We start from the raw sequence: 16,070 nt of genomic DNA on the forward strand, positions 1-16,070 counted from the left end.
ACGTGATGTAGTAACAAACAAACAAACAGACTTACAAACATTCGCATTTATTATATGTATTAGTGGGATGGCATGCCATCCGTCCCGACTTACGACAGCGTGACAGCATATTCGTCACAACTACCCTATCAGTGTTTCTCAAAGGGCCGATAACACACCTGTGATACCTACCCCTCGTGGTGCGGGTGTCCATGGGCGACGTTGATTGTTTATATAAAAAGGACAATCGTACTAATATCTTCAATGTAAAATTTTGTGAGTATGTGTTTGTGCTTGCGTGCATGGTGTGTTTGTTACTCTTTCACGCAAAAACAGCTTGACAGATTTGAATAAAATTTAGCATGTTTATGGCTGGACGTACTTGAGTCATACACTACTTACATTTAATCCCGACATTACCACAGAATCCATGAACTCGTCAAATTCCAAAATTTCAAGCGCTAGGATTAGAGGCATGAATTTGATGCGGGTGTTTTGTTTTGTTTTTATGCTGCGTTTAATGAAATCAATTACTTAATTTTTGGGAACTCCCAAACTCTTTTAATTTAACTGCTAGACCCAATTGTTTAAGTGTCCAAAGCCGCTGGTAAAGTGTAGTGCAATTTTTTTTTATTTTTTTGGTATCCTATGCGATTTTATAAAATAACCAACACTGAACAGAATAGCGTCTATGTTTCATTAGCACGTCTCTAATCTTCGTTGTTCGTTTTATGTCTTGAATTATTCATACTAACACCACAGTTTGGGATTTATTTTTGTTACAATGGATGGACATTGACGAACTGTCGGAGCCGTGACCATAGACTAAACATGGATGGAGTTATTGTCCTCACTGACATCAAGGCTCGGTTTAAGGCCCTGACCTCATGCACTGATGATGTTGTTGTACGTTTTAACATGTCCTTGTCAATATATGTAGGTACATACTTTTATCGACAACTAACGACAAAAACCGGCCAAGAGCGTTCGTATTACAAATCGAATAGTATAAATTGGGGCCCACTCAGCATAATGTTGCGGCAAGCCGCAACGCTGTTTTTCAGTGGGACCCATTAAAACTAAACACATAAAAACATAAACACATTATGCTGTGACGACACGAACGCCAGCAGAAAGTAGGTAGTTCGCAAAAAAAGTTACATCCCGGAAAAATGTATGGCCACACTGGCTCAGTTGAATCATTTACTTGTAACTCATTAACTTGTAAAGTCTGCTAAGCAGTATAGTTTTTCTTTATATCAGGGGTTCCCAATCAGTAATCCACACGAGCCGAAATAAGGCCCGCGAAAGATTGAAAACTTTTGTTCTTATCTGGTTTTGTCAATTTAAGATTCTGTAAAAACGAAAAAGATTTTTCGATGCACTGGACGGGATTCTAATGAACCCACGGAACCCTAAAAAAGGAAAATGTATTTGTCATCACCGAAAAAATAATAATATAACTTATAACAACTACTACATACAGACGAATTTATTTAATAACAAGTTCAGTTTGAAATGACCAAACTTCCAAAAATAACCTGTCTAGAGGATATTGAGTATCGAGTAGTCGCGTCGCATTCGCATCGTTTTAATTTCGACGTTGATTTCGTGCAACGCAATCAGAGTAATTGACTCGCAATAAAATCAATATACGGTTAGTGTGCAAAACTTTTCCGCTCCAACACCTGGATCCATTAAAATGCTAATCCAACCCCGATTTCAATATCGATGAACTCTCGTTAGGTTTCAGCGGGGCAAAATTTACTAAAACGTTTATCGGATCTTCGGTAAATTGGATAAATACTAAGAGGATTAAGTTTCGCCGAATTTCTTACTGGCTTTTTCAAGCCGATCGATTTTTAAACCAAATGTGATATTGGTGCAGTGGGATATGACAGTATATCACAAAAACTTGGACAAACGTTGAACACATTTACTAATACTACTTACTACTTATTTATTTGTCATTATTCATTTGTCTTACTACTTGTTTACTTTATTTATTTGTCGCTTGTTATGTTGGTCACATGTTGGTAAGTGAGTTCTACCAACCATAGAAAATCTCGACATCAGCGGCATCAGCCATTCGTTGCCAGCCTAGAGAGCTCAGAAAGAATATGTCACGGTTCAGTGATTTTACCGGCTGTCTTACTCTCCACGCCACAACACAAACACTGCCACTTGGCGGCTGGATAGTGGTTGAAAGGGTAGGTAACAGAAAAGTATAGGTATAAGTTTTTTGTGTAAAATAATAAAATTTTACCACTGTCCACATGAAGCATCAGTCATCATTCATCAAATTTTTAATGTTGCCTAACGAATTAGCAACAAACAGTTCTTATGAAGTGATTATCTCGATGTCATCATGCTCACGCGACGGTGTCAAGGCCCGACGCGAAATGATCAGCGTTGCAATCAATGCAAATGGCCAATTAATAACTTAACTGGCACGCAAATGAACGATGCATCGCTTCTAAGGCGATCATATCAAGCTGATGGGACAAGAGAATCCGACAGAGGCGTCGCTTGTGAAGCTATATTTTTTATGCCAATTATATACTTTCAATAGAACATGAGACTCATTCAATCAAATGGTCGCTAGTTAGAAGGCTGTTAAGTAAAATGATTACATCTACAAGTATTGTTCCTAAGTGACAAGAAATAGTCAAAAGAAGATGACACGCACTAAAGTCGTGAAAGTGGAAATCCTTCCTAGGAAGTTATGCGAAACAGTTATAGTGCAGAGGTTAATGGTCGCTTCGAATATACTTATGCAATAAGAAGACAGGAATCAAGAAGATGAGGGTAATACTGCGAGATTTCAGCCGTGGAATTTAATGTCGCTGATGTTATGTCGTTTGCTGATAACATCTATAAAATAAACAACGACTGATTGATTACTCTAAAAAAAGCTATGAAGTTGGATGAGAAATGATGACTTCACAACAACATTGTTTTCATTTCCGAAGAGACAGGAACTGAACTAAAGAGAGCCGGCTATTGTTCGCTTCGTCGCTATTTCGAAACGGTTACGATGATTAGGAAGTAATATAAAAAAGATGCAAGAGTGACACAAAGCAAACCGCGAGATGGGACCGACGGGATGAAGTAACGAATCACTGAATCAATTCTGGGTCATTTCGTCATCTGGTCTCGTATTTTGCGGTTTGTTGGGTATGTGAGGTGGGAATCTAGTTACGATATAAAATTGCATAAGTGGTGCATGAGGTAATTAAAAAACAGTATGCAGAGATTTAGTAGAACAGAGTTCACTGCCTCAAGTATTAAAATATGTGTTTCAGTCCTTTCACTTAATTAGATTACACAATTGCAGTTTTGTCAACTGCAACACACTTGCACTGTTTGGGGATTGGGATGGTAACGCATAAATGTAACTTTGTATTTTAAAATGTTCCATCCAAAGCTAGGTAACAAAAATACAGGCCAAATACAATATAAATTTTCTTTATTGAAAATTTATCATAGGTAACCCATTTAAGATATAAAATACTTTTCATCCAAACTAATGGCTGAAGTTCCTTTCTAATTCGGATATCAGACCAAAAGGAGGAATCAAGATAAAGATTACTATTTTACTCCATTCATAACCGACGACGCCATGTAATGATTTATGATAGAAAACTAATTCTTACAGTGTAACGTGGATTGGAGGAGAAAACCTTACAAAAGGTATAAAACATCCACACTCGCGAGCACTTTTTCCCGGCGCTTGTCGGACGAATCCAATAACGGAATGGAGAGTACCAACATATTAATATTTTATAACTACGGCATAGTGCCTACAGTGGAAGCGAAATTGAAAATGTGTTTGCTTACATGCGAGTTTCATGAAATTTATAAAGTTTTTTTTGTTTATTTCCCACGAATACAAGTACTGTAGAAATAGTGTAAGATTTTTTCCTTCGAGCTTCTTAGTGTAATACAATAGTCATGCATCATTATTAGCGCAAGTACTTTTCTTATAATAATCCCGTTAGGGCCGTAATAGGTAGGTCCTAAAAGTCTTCGATTTCCTTATTATTTGGATTAAACAGTAATCATATTGACACTGGTATGAATTTCAATACAGTTCAGATATTACGATGAAGATCACTTCTCAGTGAAATGGGATCTTGAGTCCTAAATAAACAATTGGGAATCCATATTTGTGCAAAGATCTCGGGCAGTTAATGAGAGAAAGAATGCTCCATGAATCATTATTTGTCTCTTGAGACCTCGAAAAGCAAATGTACGTTTGTTCTGTTTGAACAAATAAGAGGGATGCGTGCTGATTAAACAGCAAGGTAATATTGTAAGAACATGAAGTGATTGATGGTGAACTACAGAGATAGTAAAATTGTTAAATTAAACCAAATGGACGCCGTTTAAACAAAGGATCATATAATTCTTCGTCATGAGGACAGATAGTTATTGATAAATACTTTCCCAAGTAGCAATTCGCGCAATGTCTGCCATTACAAGATTCCACAAAGCTACGGTATTATTGTACGCACCAGACAGTAGTAGTAGAGAATGATCTCAATGACACTACTTAAGAATGAAGTGGTCTACAGAATCCAGGCCAATCTAAATGCCTACACTACGTAAGGTAAGATCATAAATAACCACTGTAAAACAAATGACAGCAAAAATGGCTAAAACCAAACGTTAAATAGGTATTAGTATATGGCTACATTACCACTATTATTCTTATAGTCATATAGTCTTCATATTTTTTAGGGTTCCGTACCTCAAATGTTAAACGTCAAATGCAAATGAGATATTGAGGACGCTGCTGTACATAAGTTCAATTTATTATACGGGCCTAGACATTGAGGTCCCTTTATCAATTTATTAAGAAAAGTGATTTCTTCTGCGCAAAGACAAACATCAATCATCAATGATTATCTTCACTTATTACTTAATGTCAATTTTTAAACATCAAGTCTGCCATAATTTACATAACACAGAACATTTAGTATATACGTATAAAATGCTAATTATTAAGCAAGCGGATAAAGCATTTATTACATTTATTGCCGTGATGAAATATTAACATAATACCAAGTTACGCATTTTATAACATAAATAGCGGGTGAATTGTGCGTGAAAACCCGTAATATTGTATGCAACAGAAACATATAATAAAACGTAATGGAATGATAAAAAGTAATCTCATTCATTATTCGTATATCTGATATAAACTTTTACATTCGTTTCTTCTTACATATACATATGTAATTGTAGGTATATATGTCGCTTTGATAATTGCCTTTTCCACACACAGACAAAACCAGAATTTGCCATAATAAGGCCAGATTTTTTTATGAATAACGTACCTACCTACCTATACAAAACGTATAACGTTACTGGAGTCATAGTACTGGATAAGTTTAAAGTATTTCGATTTTCTAAATTGACGAGAGCGTGAATGTACGAAAACTGTTTACTGTTTTTCTTTGACTTCTTGAAAAAATAAATAGGGTAAAAGTAGAATTTATATTATCCCTTTGATATTTTGGTCGCTGAAGGCAACACAGACTGTCAGAATGTTTCAAGCGGTTATCTCAGTGAGATAAACCGCTCAAAGACACCTAATACTTCGTTTTTTTTTTAAATTAGAATAACCTAACCAACAAAAAGTTGGAAAAACTCCGACTTTGTCACTTCAAAGTTCAATATCTCAAAAACGGCTGAATCGGTTTTGATTAAACATGTCTAAGAAGTATCGCTAGAAAACCTGCTTTAAAATAAAAAAAACCGCATTCAAATCGGTCCACCCGTTTAAGAGCTTCGGTGCCACAGACAGACAGACAGATAGACACACATAGCGGTCAAACTTAAAACACCCCTTTTTCGCGTCGGGGGTTAAAAACGGTAACAATCTTGACGAGTCTTTTTATTAAAAAACGTTTTTAAAAAACAGAAACTATTACTTAATTATGATACTAAAAGCACGTAAATGATCATATGTTCTTTCTAATATTTGCATATATCTGCTGTGACTTATTTTTCAATAAATAGACACGTCAAGATCGCTTACCTTCTTTCTAATGAAAAAAAAACGAAATATAGAAACTTAACGTGCACACACAATTTGTACATAGGTAAATCGTGCCGGTGGAAACCAGTTTCAGATACCTACTGAAGATTCTAATTTTAGAGCATAGACAAAAAAGTACCTATTAAATTTCATAAATAAGTAAATTGACGTCAAAGTGTTCAGCATTGAACAAACAATGATGGCTTGTACGTCATTTTGCAGTCTTTGAACTCCCTCATTGTGTTTCATGACTGAATAAGATATTAGACAGTGATTTTGAATAAAGCTGTATGTAAACCATAATCATTTCATATTAAGCTTATAGTAACAGATTACCATCAAAACGCTTGAAGTGATTTTATTTGTCTTAGAAACAACAAGAAAACAAGAAGCATCAAATTTTAGATAAATGAAAAACCGGTCAATTGCCGCACCAAGAGTTACGTACAATTTTTTAAAGTACTCATATGTCAAAATATCCGTTAAAAACAGCCCTATTTTTAAAAATCCAGTAAAAATCCAAATAGAGCCCTGCTTCTAAGCAAAATGTAATGCTACTGTTACACATGCTCGTTACTAGCATGCTTATGACCAAGTCAGTAGGTAATGAGTATGCTTATGGACTGTTTACATTTGCTAGCAATAAGCATGCTAGTTTTGAGTATGCTCCTGAATAAGCATGCTCAAAACAAACACTCCGATGCACATGCCTTTTGATAGCATGCTTCTGTCAGTTCAATGTCAGTGTTGCCACGGCAATTACCGTGTTCTACGGCTTTTAGACCAAAAAATCTCAAAATCCACGGCCTACGGCTGCAATCCTGTGGCCGTTACGGCTTTTCGCAAATTCAACGGTAGTAAATTAACTAATTTATAACAAATTCACTTTTAGTAATTTTTTTTGCTGGCAACTCTCGTGGCACTACACTACCAATACTAATAGCATGCTCATTAAACAAACGCGTTCACACTTGCTTATTACCTTTCCCCCTTCCGCCCCCGCATCAACTAGCATGCCACTAAAAAGCATGCTCGATAATAGCATGTCCTGTTCACACATGCTAATAAGTTGCATTTGCTCGATAGTAGCTTGCTCTCGTGATACTAACGAGCATGTGTAACAGCGGCCTAATGCAGTGTGGAGTTATTTTATATTTGTTCATTGGGACTCACTTAATTATTATTTTAAATTTTCTGTCTTTGTTGTCGTAGTGACAATAGAAACACATTTCAGCAGTGTATCTGTCACAGTTCTTGAGACACAGCCCTGTGACAGACAGACAAACGGATAGTGTGAGTGTAGCGACATTAATAGGGTTCCGTTTGTCCCCTTTCCGGCACGGACCCCAAAAGTGATGACGCGTAGGTACAATCTCTGTAAAATTAGTATTTTTTATACCACTCACCCGAGTATGTTGGGATGTTTCAACTTGTTCATGAGCTGAACCTCTCGGAGCATGTTGGGCCGGTTCGCCCGCTGCTGGTTCATTTTCAACACCATCACTTTGCCTGACGTCTTGTGTGTTACCTGCAAATAGCAGAGAAAAGATAAATAAATAATACATATCATGGGACGGCTGACACCAATTGACCCAGTCCTACAGTAAGCCAAGCTTGTACACATAGTACAAGCTTTACCCAACCCATAGGGGTATTTAATACATAGTTACAAAATTATTCACAACTTAATGCTTGGATAAACCACAAGAAAACTAGCTCACGGCAAGAAGGAAATAATTTAAAATAAAACAACAAGAACCAACTGAAGTTAATGATAGTTAAGTAAGCTATTTTTGGTAATGACTGCTTGATTGATGTGTCGTCTCTCGATCGCTAAATCCGGTCAGATTATGAAACGCAACACCTGCCACCGTTGCTCTCAACGATTTGCCGTATTTTTTATTAGGCACGTCATGCATGATATGCCAGGCCATCTCTTAGGCATAACATCATATGCCTAGGAATTTTATGATGTAGCGGATTTTACGATCGGGAACGACAAATACACAATCTGATAAGATTTTTGTTTTTGAGGAAGAAATCTTTACCTAAAGCTTGTTCTGGTCTTCAGTTAAATATAAATAGGGGCAACAATAAATGAGTGTAACCTTGTAGCGTGTAGTTAAGCGATCTGTTTTGAAAATAACGTGTTGTCATGGACATTGTGTTCTAGAAACTGGGATAACACCACGCTTGGCCGCTGCCCAAACCACCAAACCGAATGGGCCGACTCAGTAGTTTAATTAGGCAATTTACTTGTTTAATAAAGCCTGCGAATTATCGCGTCATTGCATGTCACGTCTTTAGTTTTAAATTTTATTTAGTCGTACCTATCATAAATCTGAAAGCCAGACTCAATGATAACTTGAAGCAAGATGCACAATTTCAGCGTATGCAAACTTTGCGAGATAAGACGTAATTTTTTGTTTTTCAAAGAAGACCGAGTAGATACCTACTAGACTACAGTCGTGAACATATCAATACTAGAAACAACGTTAATAGTATTACGTTTACGTTGTCTAGCGTCTAGTATCTGTGCTGATTAATCTTTCAGTCCGACCATAATGTCCAGATCGCATTACTAGATTTCTAGAATACCGCTCGGAATCACCGTTTTGCCGATGGTACTTTATTTAGCTCTCTTTAGAAATTGAGTGAGACGTCTATCGAGCATACAGTTAGTAAATAAATATCGTTCTACTTTTAACGGAACAAGATTTGCAGTTATATCTTCAACATTAGATTATTAATATAGTCAAGTCAAGAATATATTAATGATTCGTTGATTACAGCAACATTTTCTTATGTTCTGAAGTAGTATTCATTGGTACCTATCAAAAACACCACTCACCATATGCAGTAGCATAGATAGTGCAGTAGACAGATAAGTGTAGGTATGGAACACCATTGACCATGGCTGATACATTTGTATTGGACCTATTCCATATATACTATACTACATACCTAGAGCTACCTAAACGACACGCCGCCGAAACCAGACTACTCTGTACGTGTAAAGTCAACCAAGAAATTGCTATACCAACCAACCTAAGGTTCAATGCCAGTTGTACGGCTTAAAACAATAAAGACTTAGGTAGGTGAGGCATAGAAGGCCCACTTTTATTTTAAATGATATAATTTTTAGAAATAGTCAGGATAATATGTAAAAACTGATGCATTATAGGTTTCTCATTTATTTAAGGTTCTACATATACCAAAATAGTCACTAAAAAATATTACGGTACTATTGAGAACGGTATTAAGGCCCGCCAAAAAATTTAACATTTTGACAGTAATAAGTAGTAATAACAGGCTCTACCAGTATTTACGTTCAAACTTATACATAAAACAATATTTGGTATCTTCACAACAGCAGTATATTCTTAATCAGTGGAATATTTGGCTTTGGGCCTTATTATTCTAAAAGTATAAGAAATCATTTTTTTGACTACTCGTGACCACGGCCACTGTAATGTTGCTGAAACGTCGAGGTAAATATTACTCGTGTGTGTTAGCGTGATGATAAGTCCCGTTCGTGGTATTTTGACAATGTATAAGAAATCGACTATTTTTCTCGAAAATTATAAGCTAACAATAAAATTAAATCTTTATTAGTTAGAGCGCTCTTAACATCAACGTATAACAAAAAAATGGACAATTATTTTTCACAACCAAATTTTTTTTGGACCTTATTGATCTAAAAGCTTAATAAAAGAATCAAAACTAATAACATTGAGACACTTCACTTTTATCTTTTTTTTAATTTAAAACCTATTATCAAATCAGCTTTGTTAAGAGATCAAGAGCTGGGCCTTGTTACCAACGGAAGCAGTGGGCCTTCAAAACTCAGTACAAACTTTAGAATGACTGAGAATATTTAATATAAAAAGGATATAAAATTATCTATTTACCCTTTCTCATATAGCTAGATAAACTCTGTTTGCACCCATATACATTAAAACACGGAATAAATTATGAAACTTAATAAAAACTTTATTTTAGTAAAAACATACATGAAGCGCAGACGTTACCTCCGTTTAGAATGTATCGACGCTACTGACAAAATGGCGGCGTGTGCGCAGCAAAGCGTTGTCGCCAGCCCATTGTTTCGGTTACTTCTATGTGATGAACGAATCCAAAAATCATTAAGTGTTATTTTTTAATAATGGGCTCTGTTGCCGGCTGGGCCTTTTATGCCTCACCTACCTTATTGTCACTAAGGAAAGGACTCAACGTGACAATACTATTTCACCTGAAACACAGGATTTTATTGTAGTTCAGGTAGGTATGTGAATTATTTTCATTTATACTGTTTGTTTAGCCTATAAGTAAGTATGACGTAAAATTAATTAAGATTTTATTACTATTATTTATATTTATTATTCTAATTAACCTTATTGTTTTGATGTAGGAACTGTTACAAAAGTGACAAAGAACCTACTCGGTAGACTTAAGAGTAGACAGAAACGAAAAGATTTAATGATTAATTTTATTATTATTTAGTAAATTACGACGATACTAAATAAACACTCGAAATGGTTGTTTGATTTGCAATTTGCAGTTCACCTTTAATCCAACGTAATTACACTACAGTAAGGTAAACTGAAACTTTCTTTTTTTTATTTCGCAACGATAATTGCTCTATTTACCTTATCTTTATGTATCTGTGGTATCAGATAGCGCGCTAACAATAATCTATGTCAATATTATTAAGTAGTGTTGTTACTGTAGCTGTATCTTAGGAATGCGATAACGCAAACTTAGTACGTGCCAGATGTTGTATTTTAATGGTAATTAAGCGAAAATTGAAGATTTGCCAATTACCTGTTAGATTTATTTGTTATTTGTCCCATTGGCACCAATGTAAATTCTAGTACATAGTCAGACAGACATTTGTTATATATAACAGAATGCTTCGCATTCATTGCACGACTGCATTTAATGTGCGATTTTATATTTTGTTTATTGGCTCGATTTGACCTTTGATACGATAATTTTAAGTAATTTATGTTAAATGTAAACTTTTGGGCCATAATTTTTTGCCTAAACATCATTGACATTAATCAAGGGCCGAATCGATATCAAATTCAGGCCGTCGATTAGCACATTGATTAATGGTGTAGGGTGCAGGTATACCCTCAGAAGCCAGTGACGAGCTTTAATAACGTAGGAGCATTGAGAAAAAAATAAGGGATTAATGTATCTTATTCTTATGAACTTCGTTAAAAAAACAGACTTCGTTAGAAAAATAATTGTCAACGCACCTTAAAGTTCCGTTACAAAAAAAGAGAAAAGCTTAAAAAGTTACATTAAAGTTGGCCAGATCGTTAATTAAACTGATTGCCGAAACTTGCTTAAAAGATTTATAGCCTAATTATGAATGGAACCATACTATGAAAATTGACAAATAACAAAAAAAAGTCTGGTAGGAGGAATCCATTGCGGAAAACGTAATTTAGCTTTGCTTTTAGGAGAAGCTAATTAACAACACTCCCTCCTGAAGCTAAGCTACGCTACTTTAGTAGTTACCTAATCTAGTTTAAAAAATAATAAGAAAAACAATTAAAAAAACCTTCTAAAGAAAAAAACAAAAAAGAGAAAGAAGACATTTATTCACATACAAAAAAAATAACACAATCTTCTGTACATTTTGTTTTTTTATTTCTAAGAACTTCGAGACTGTTCAGTTCATTGATACAACCTGGTAATTTTTAGCCAAATCGAAAAAATGTGTTGTTTCTGTTTTGAAAAAAAAAAAAAACTACAGTCACAGTTAAAGGTCAAATGGAAAATTCACTAACTTCATGAGTGACTTTGATGTGATACAGGAGACATAAAAAACCCACAATACAATACAATAACTCTTTATTGCACAACCTCTTTATTGCACAACAACACACTACTCACTTTATTATTCCTTTACTTGGGTACAAAAATTACCGAAAATAATATTTTGGTCATGTATCGTTTATATATGTATGTTTTTCCATGCTTGCAATGACCTTTCCTTGGCTTATTATTTAACCCAAGTATTACTTTGCTATTTTCAGGGCACAACGAATACCAAAGTATTTAAGTAATAAATTAGGTACGTAAGTTTGTTAATTGTAATAGTAAATGGTAGACAACTCCGACAAATCCTAGGCCGAAAAGTAATACATCACAGTTAAGTGTCTTTGACGTTTCTCTAAGTCGTTTCACGTACTCTCAATGGACAGTCATCAATTTAGTTTCCCCTAATATAGGGGTTCGGGTTAAGCATGGCATTCGGCAGAGGAAGTCGAGGGACGCATTAAATTGCCATTTATACCGTAAGTGTCAAGCCAACACCAGTGCAGTTGGGTGAAAAGATTACGGAGGTATATTTGATACAGTCGAATAATATAGAGGTACATAGACGGGCATTACGAGTAGTTGCGGGTTAATAAACATGTATTATTCACCGGGATAAACACTATTTAATGTGTTTACTGTTTATCTACTTAGTACATGGGGTGGACAAATAACATATACATCACTAACCAAAACAATGACGATAAATGTTCTGTCATAGCTTAGTTAAGCTGTGGTCCAATATTATCTACGCTCAGCTTCCACTATTGACAGGAAATCACGATTTCTTATCTATCATTCTCGTAAATAAGGACGTGAATGGGCAAAGATAGACGCTCAAGCACTAAGCCTGATACTAAAACAATCATCTTGTTAATATGTAGCGTGAAGAAACTTATTTAATCTATCTAAATAATTCCTACACATGTGTCTAAAAATTATTTCGGAGCAGATGGTTGGGCTAATTTGACTGAACACTCCAGTACTTAAATGTTTTTCTTGATTTTTTAATAGTGGTTGATAAATGTTTTCACATTGGCACAGTATATACATGTGTTCGTTTCGATCGATTTGTTCGTAGCTTCCCTACTGCTTTAGCTTATATATATACTGTGACATTGGTCGATGTTCAAAGCGTATGGCGTAAAACGGGGTGGAATCAGCAATTCCGATAAAAAAAACCTTTATAAATGAAAAGAGTATTTTAAGAAACCTTATACAAGTAGGTAAAGAAAAACCTTTCCTACTGTCTGCAAAGAAACATGCGGTAATACGTCGTTCAGGCATGGACTAGACTATTCGTAGTATAGATAGCCATTTATTCAGCGTGTATAATTCACTACCTCAGAGTCCGTACATAATCATCCACAAACGTTCACACGGTAAATACGAGGCATAACGCCAAGAGCAAACAGTCGAGTCGGGAGTGGGTAACAGTACTCGACGCCTACGTAGCGGTTTGGGTTATGACTTATGATTTACACACCTTGGGGCTTGAAGTATCCCTTTAGAAAATAATGCATCTTAAAAATCTGCACGGCGAAAACAAATGGTAGCGACTTTAGGAGCAATAGTTTCAACTTTATATCAATAGCAAACACGGACTATCCTACACAATTAGTTATCGACTAATTCGACTATTCTCATCAAACATTGAGCTAATGGATGCCACACTCAAAAAAACAAATACTGCATGATTGTGACTTCTGTTTTCTCCATCGGGGGATTCGAAGCCCGGAGGAGTGGGCACTTAAAAAAACAAACTCTCTGGAAACTAACCAGATGTTCATAGTTCATACAGTCACTTGAAAAGAAAATGTACTTATTTATTTTCTCGCAACAATAAAGGATGACGTCTATCAGAATCAATGATGAATTGTTTTATACACTTTTCCTGAGCGAAAATTATTAAGTAACTCGTGTTGATTAATTGATTTAATATGGTAATTAGCCAGCCCGCGAACGGTCATTCATCACGGTTTAAACAGCTAAGTATGGCGGAGTCAAGTGCACCTGATTAAAACTTTTTTTTAATCTGTCAAGTGGTTGTTTCTCAATACGATTTTTTTAGCAAAATGATTTAAATGTCGATAACGATTTCACAGGTGGTAGGACCTTGTGTAAGGTCCGCCCGGATTGCTACCACCATCTTGCTCGTTAATCCTGCCGTGAAGCAGCACTGTTGTGTTTCGGCGTAGAGAGTAAGACAGCCGGTGAAATTACTGGCACTTGAGGTATCCCATCTTAGGCCTCTAGGTTGGCAACGCATCTGCAATACCCCTGGTGTTGCAGATGTTTATGGGCCGTGGTGATCTCTTACCATCAGGAGACCCACTTGCTCGTTCGCCATCCAGGCGAATAAAAAAAAAAGAAACGCCTTAAAATTCACTGGAGCTATAAATTTCCATAATTTTAGAAGCATTTTCTATGAACTGTGTGTTTTCATTTAACTGCAAATAATGGAATTTTTCAAATTCAAATTCAAAATTGTTTAATGCATGTCACATCACAGGCGTTAGGATGGAAAATTACAAACTATGTATACATGTGACGCCCTGGTACCTTTGGTGTAAATAATCGTATAAAATAAATACATTTAATACATATTTTTCAAACTTGTGTTAAGCGGTCTGTGAGTCGATAACATCGACAATACCAAAAGCAATTTTACAGTTTGTTTAATCTACTCGTAATACTTGTCATCAGACATTTTACAGTTTTAATAATGAGTACATTACCAGTACAATATTTTAGATGTTTAACTCAAAGTATACTCTGCCTATTGGATCACATAGTATGTTGTGTAATTTAACCTTGTCAGTATTAGAAGTAGGTCTATTGTGCGGTCATTCCGATGTTTGGGTATCAATGAAACGAGCTAGAATCAGAACGAGCCTTTACCGTTGCGACATGGCTACATGATTATTCAAAAAACACGAGCTTAAAAAATCAATCGCATTCGATATCGGTTCAATAGTTTGCGTTTGTAGTTGTAAGCCTCTCTGAGGCAGGATATGATATGCTGTGAACTAAATTTATAATTATCATCTATGAAAACTCATGACCATGCAATAAATATATTGAACTGAATTGAAAATTTTACCAGTCCATTAATTAATAGATATTTTTATACACAAGAGCATATAAACAGCCAGACTAAAACTTTTTCACCGCAGCACCTCAAACAGGCAGGTTTTGCTATGAGAAATCAGTGAGCAAAATCGCACAATGCATGTTGTGAGTATGAGATTTGTATTGTACCTACCTACTGGACAATTTTTTGTTCCGAATTCAAAACCTCTCTACTTTTTGAATTGTGTTTGTTTTGTAAACAAGTAGGTATATACGTGTTTTTTTTCGTATGTTACATTTAAATTATGTTCTCGCTGCTGAGGTGAAAAATTGTATGTGTCACACGAGACCAAAGTTTTTTTGCATTTCGCGTGTTTGAATCCCTGGCTGCTCTCAGGATTCTAATCTAGAATCACTCGCTACGCTCGTGATTCAACTGTAGAATACTTTGCTCTCTTGTTGCACAAATAACTATTGTTAAAATCGCTTCCTGCCAAAACTTAACTCTAAATTCAAACGGAACTTTAACGCGAATTCAGACTTCAGACACTCCTAATCGTAATACTTAACAAGTTAAATGACAATGACCGCGAAACCCCGTTAATCCTCTTTACGCCAACTCTAACTTAACGTACTCACTTCGATATCGCCCTCGTTAGCGAAATTGACCCGCTGAACCAACGGACTATGTTCTGTTGTGTGCCAATCCAATGTTGCTCGGATAGCTAGATAGAAAAAACGCGCGAATATCTTTTTTCTGCAATAGTAAGGAGCGTTACTTAAGGAACATCTTGGTCAGTTTATAAGTGTATATTTTTTTTTTTTTTTTTTTATTCGACTGGGTGGCAAACGAGCAAGTGGGTCTCCTAATGGTAAGAGATCACCACGGCCCATAAACATCTGCAACACCAGGGGTATTGCAGATGGAATACCTCAAGCAAGTGCCAGTAATTTCACCGGCTGTCTTACTCTCCACGCCGAAACACAACAGTGCAAGTTTAATGATTAGTCGTAAATCGTGGTTCTCTTAGGAACCTATTAACTATCAATGCAGTGGTGGCATGTCAATGCCTAACAGGGAAGTAATTATTATGTCATTCGTTGCGAAAACAGTGGGTCATGGTCATGACTCAAATTGGCG

General features: G+C 35.8%; 1 protein-coding gene across 2 annotated transcripts in view; it reads right to left on the bottom strand.

Annotated features, from left to right (window-relative positions):
- cdi (serine/threonine kinase) overlaps positions 1-16,070 on the bottom strand; it is a 113,581-nt gene that overhangs the window by 13,302 nt on the left and 84,209 nt on the right. For both annotated transcript variants that reach the window (XM_074095205.1, XM_074095203.1), the window contains exon 2: positions 7,432-7,553. In XM_074095205.1, the coding sequence (XP_073951306.1) occupies positions 7,432-7,553 (122 nt within the window). The remainder of the gene's footprint in view (positions 1-7,431; positions 7,554-16,070) is intronic.

This window comes from Choristoneura fumiferana, chromosome 12 (assembly GCF_025370935.1).
Source record: "Choristoneura fumiferana chromosome 12, NRCan_CFum_1, whole genome shotgun sequence".
In the NCBI taxonomy this organism is placed as follows: Eukaryota; Metazoa; Arthropoda; class Insecta; order Lepidoptera; family Tortricidae; genus Choristoneura; species Choristoneura fumiferana.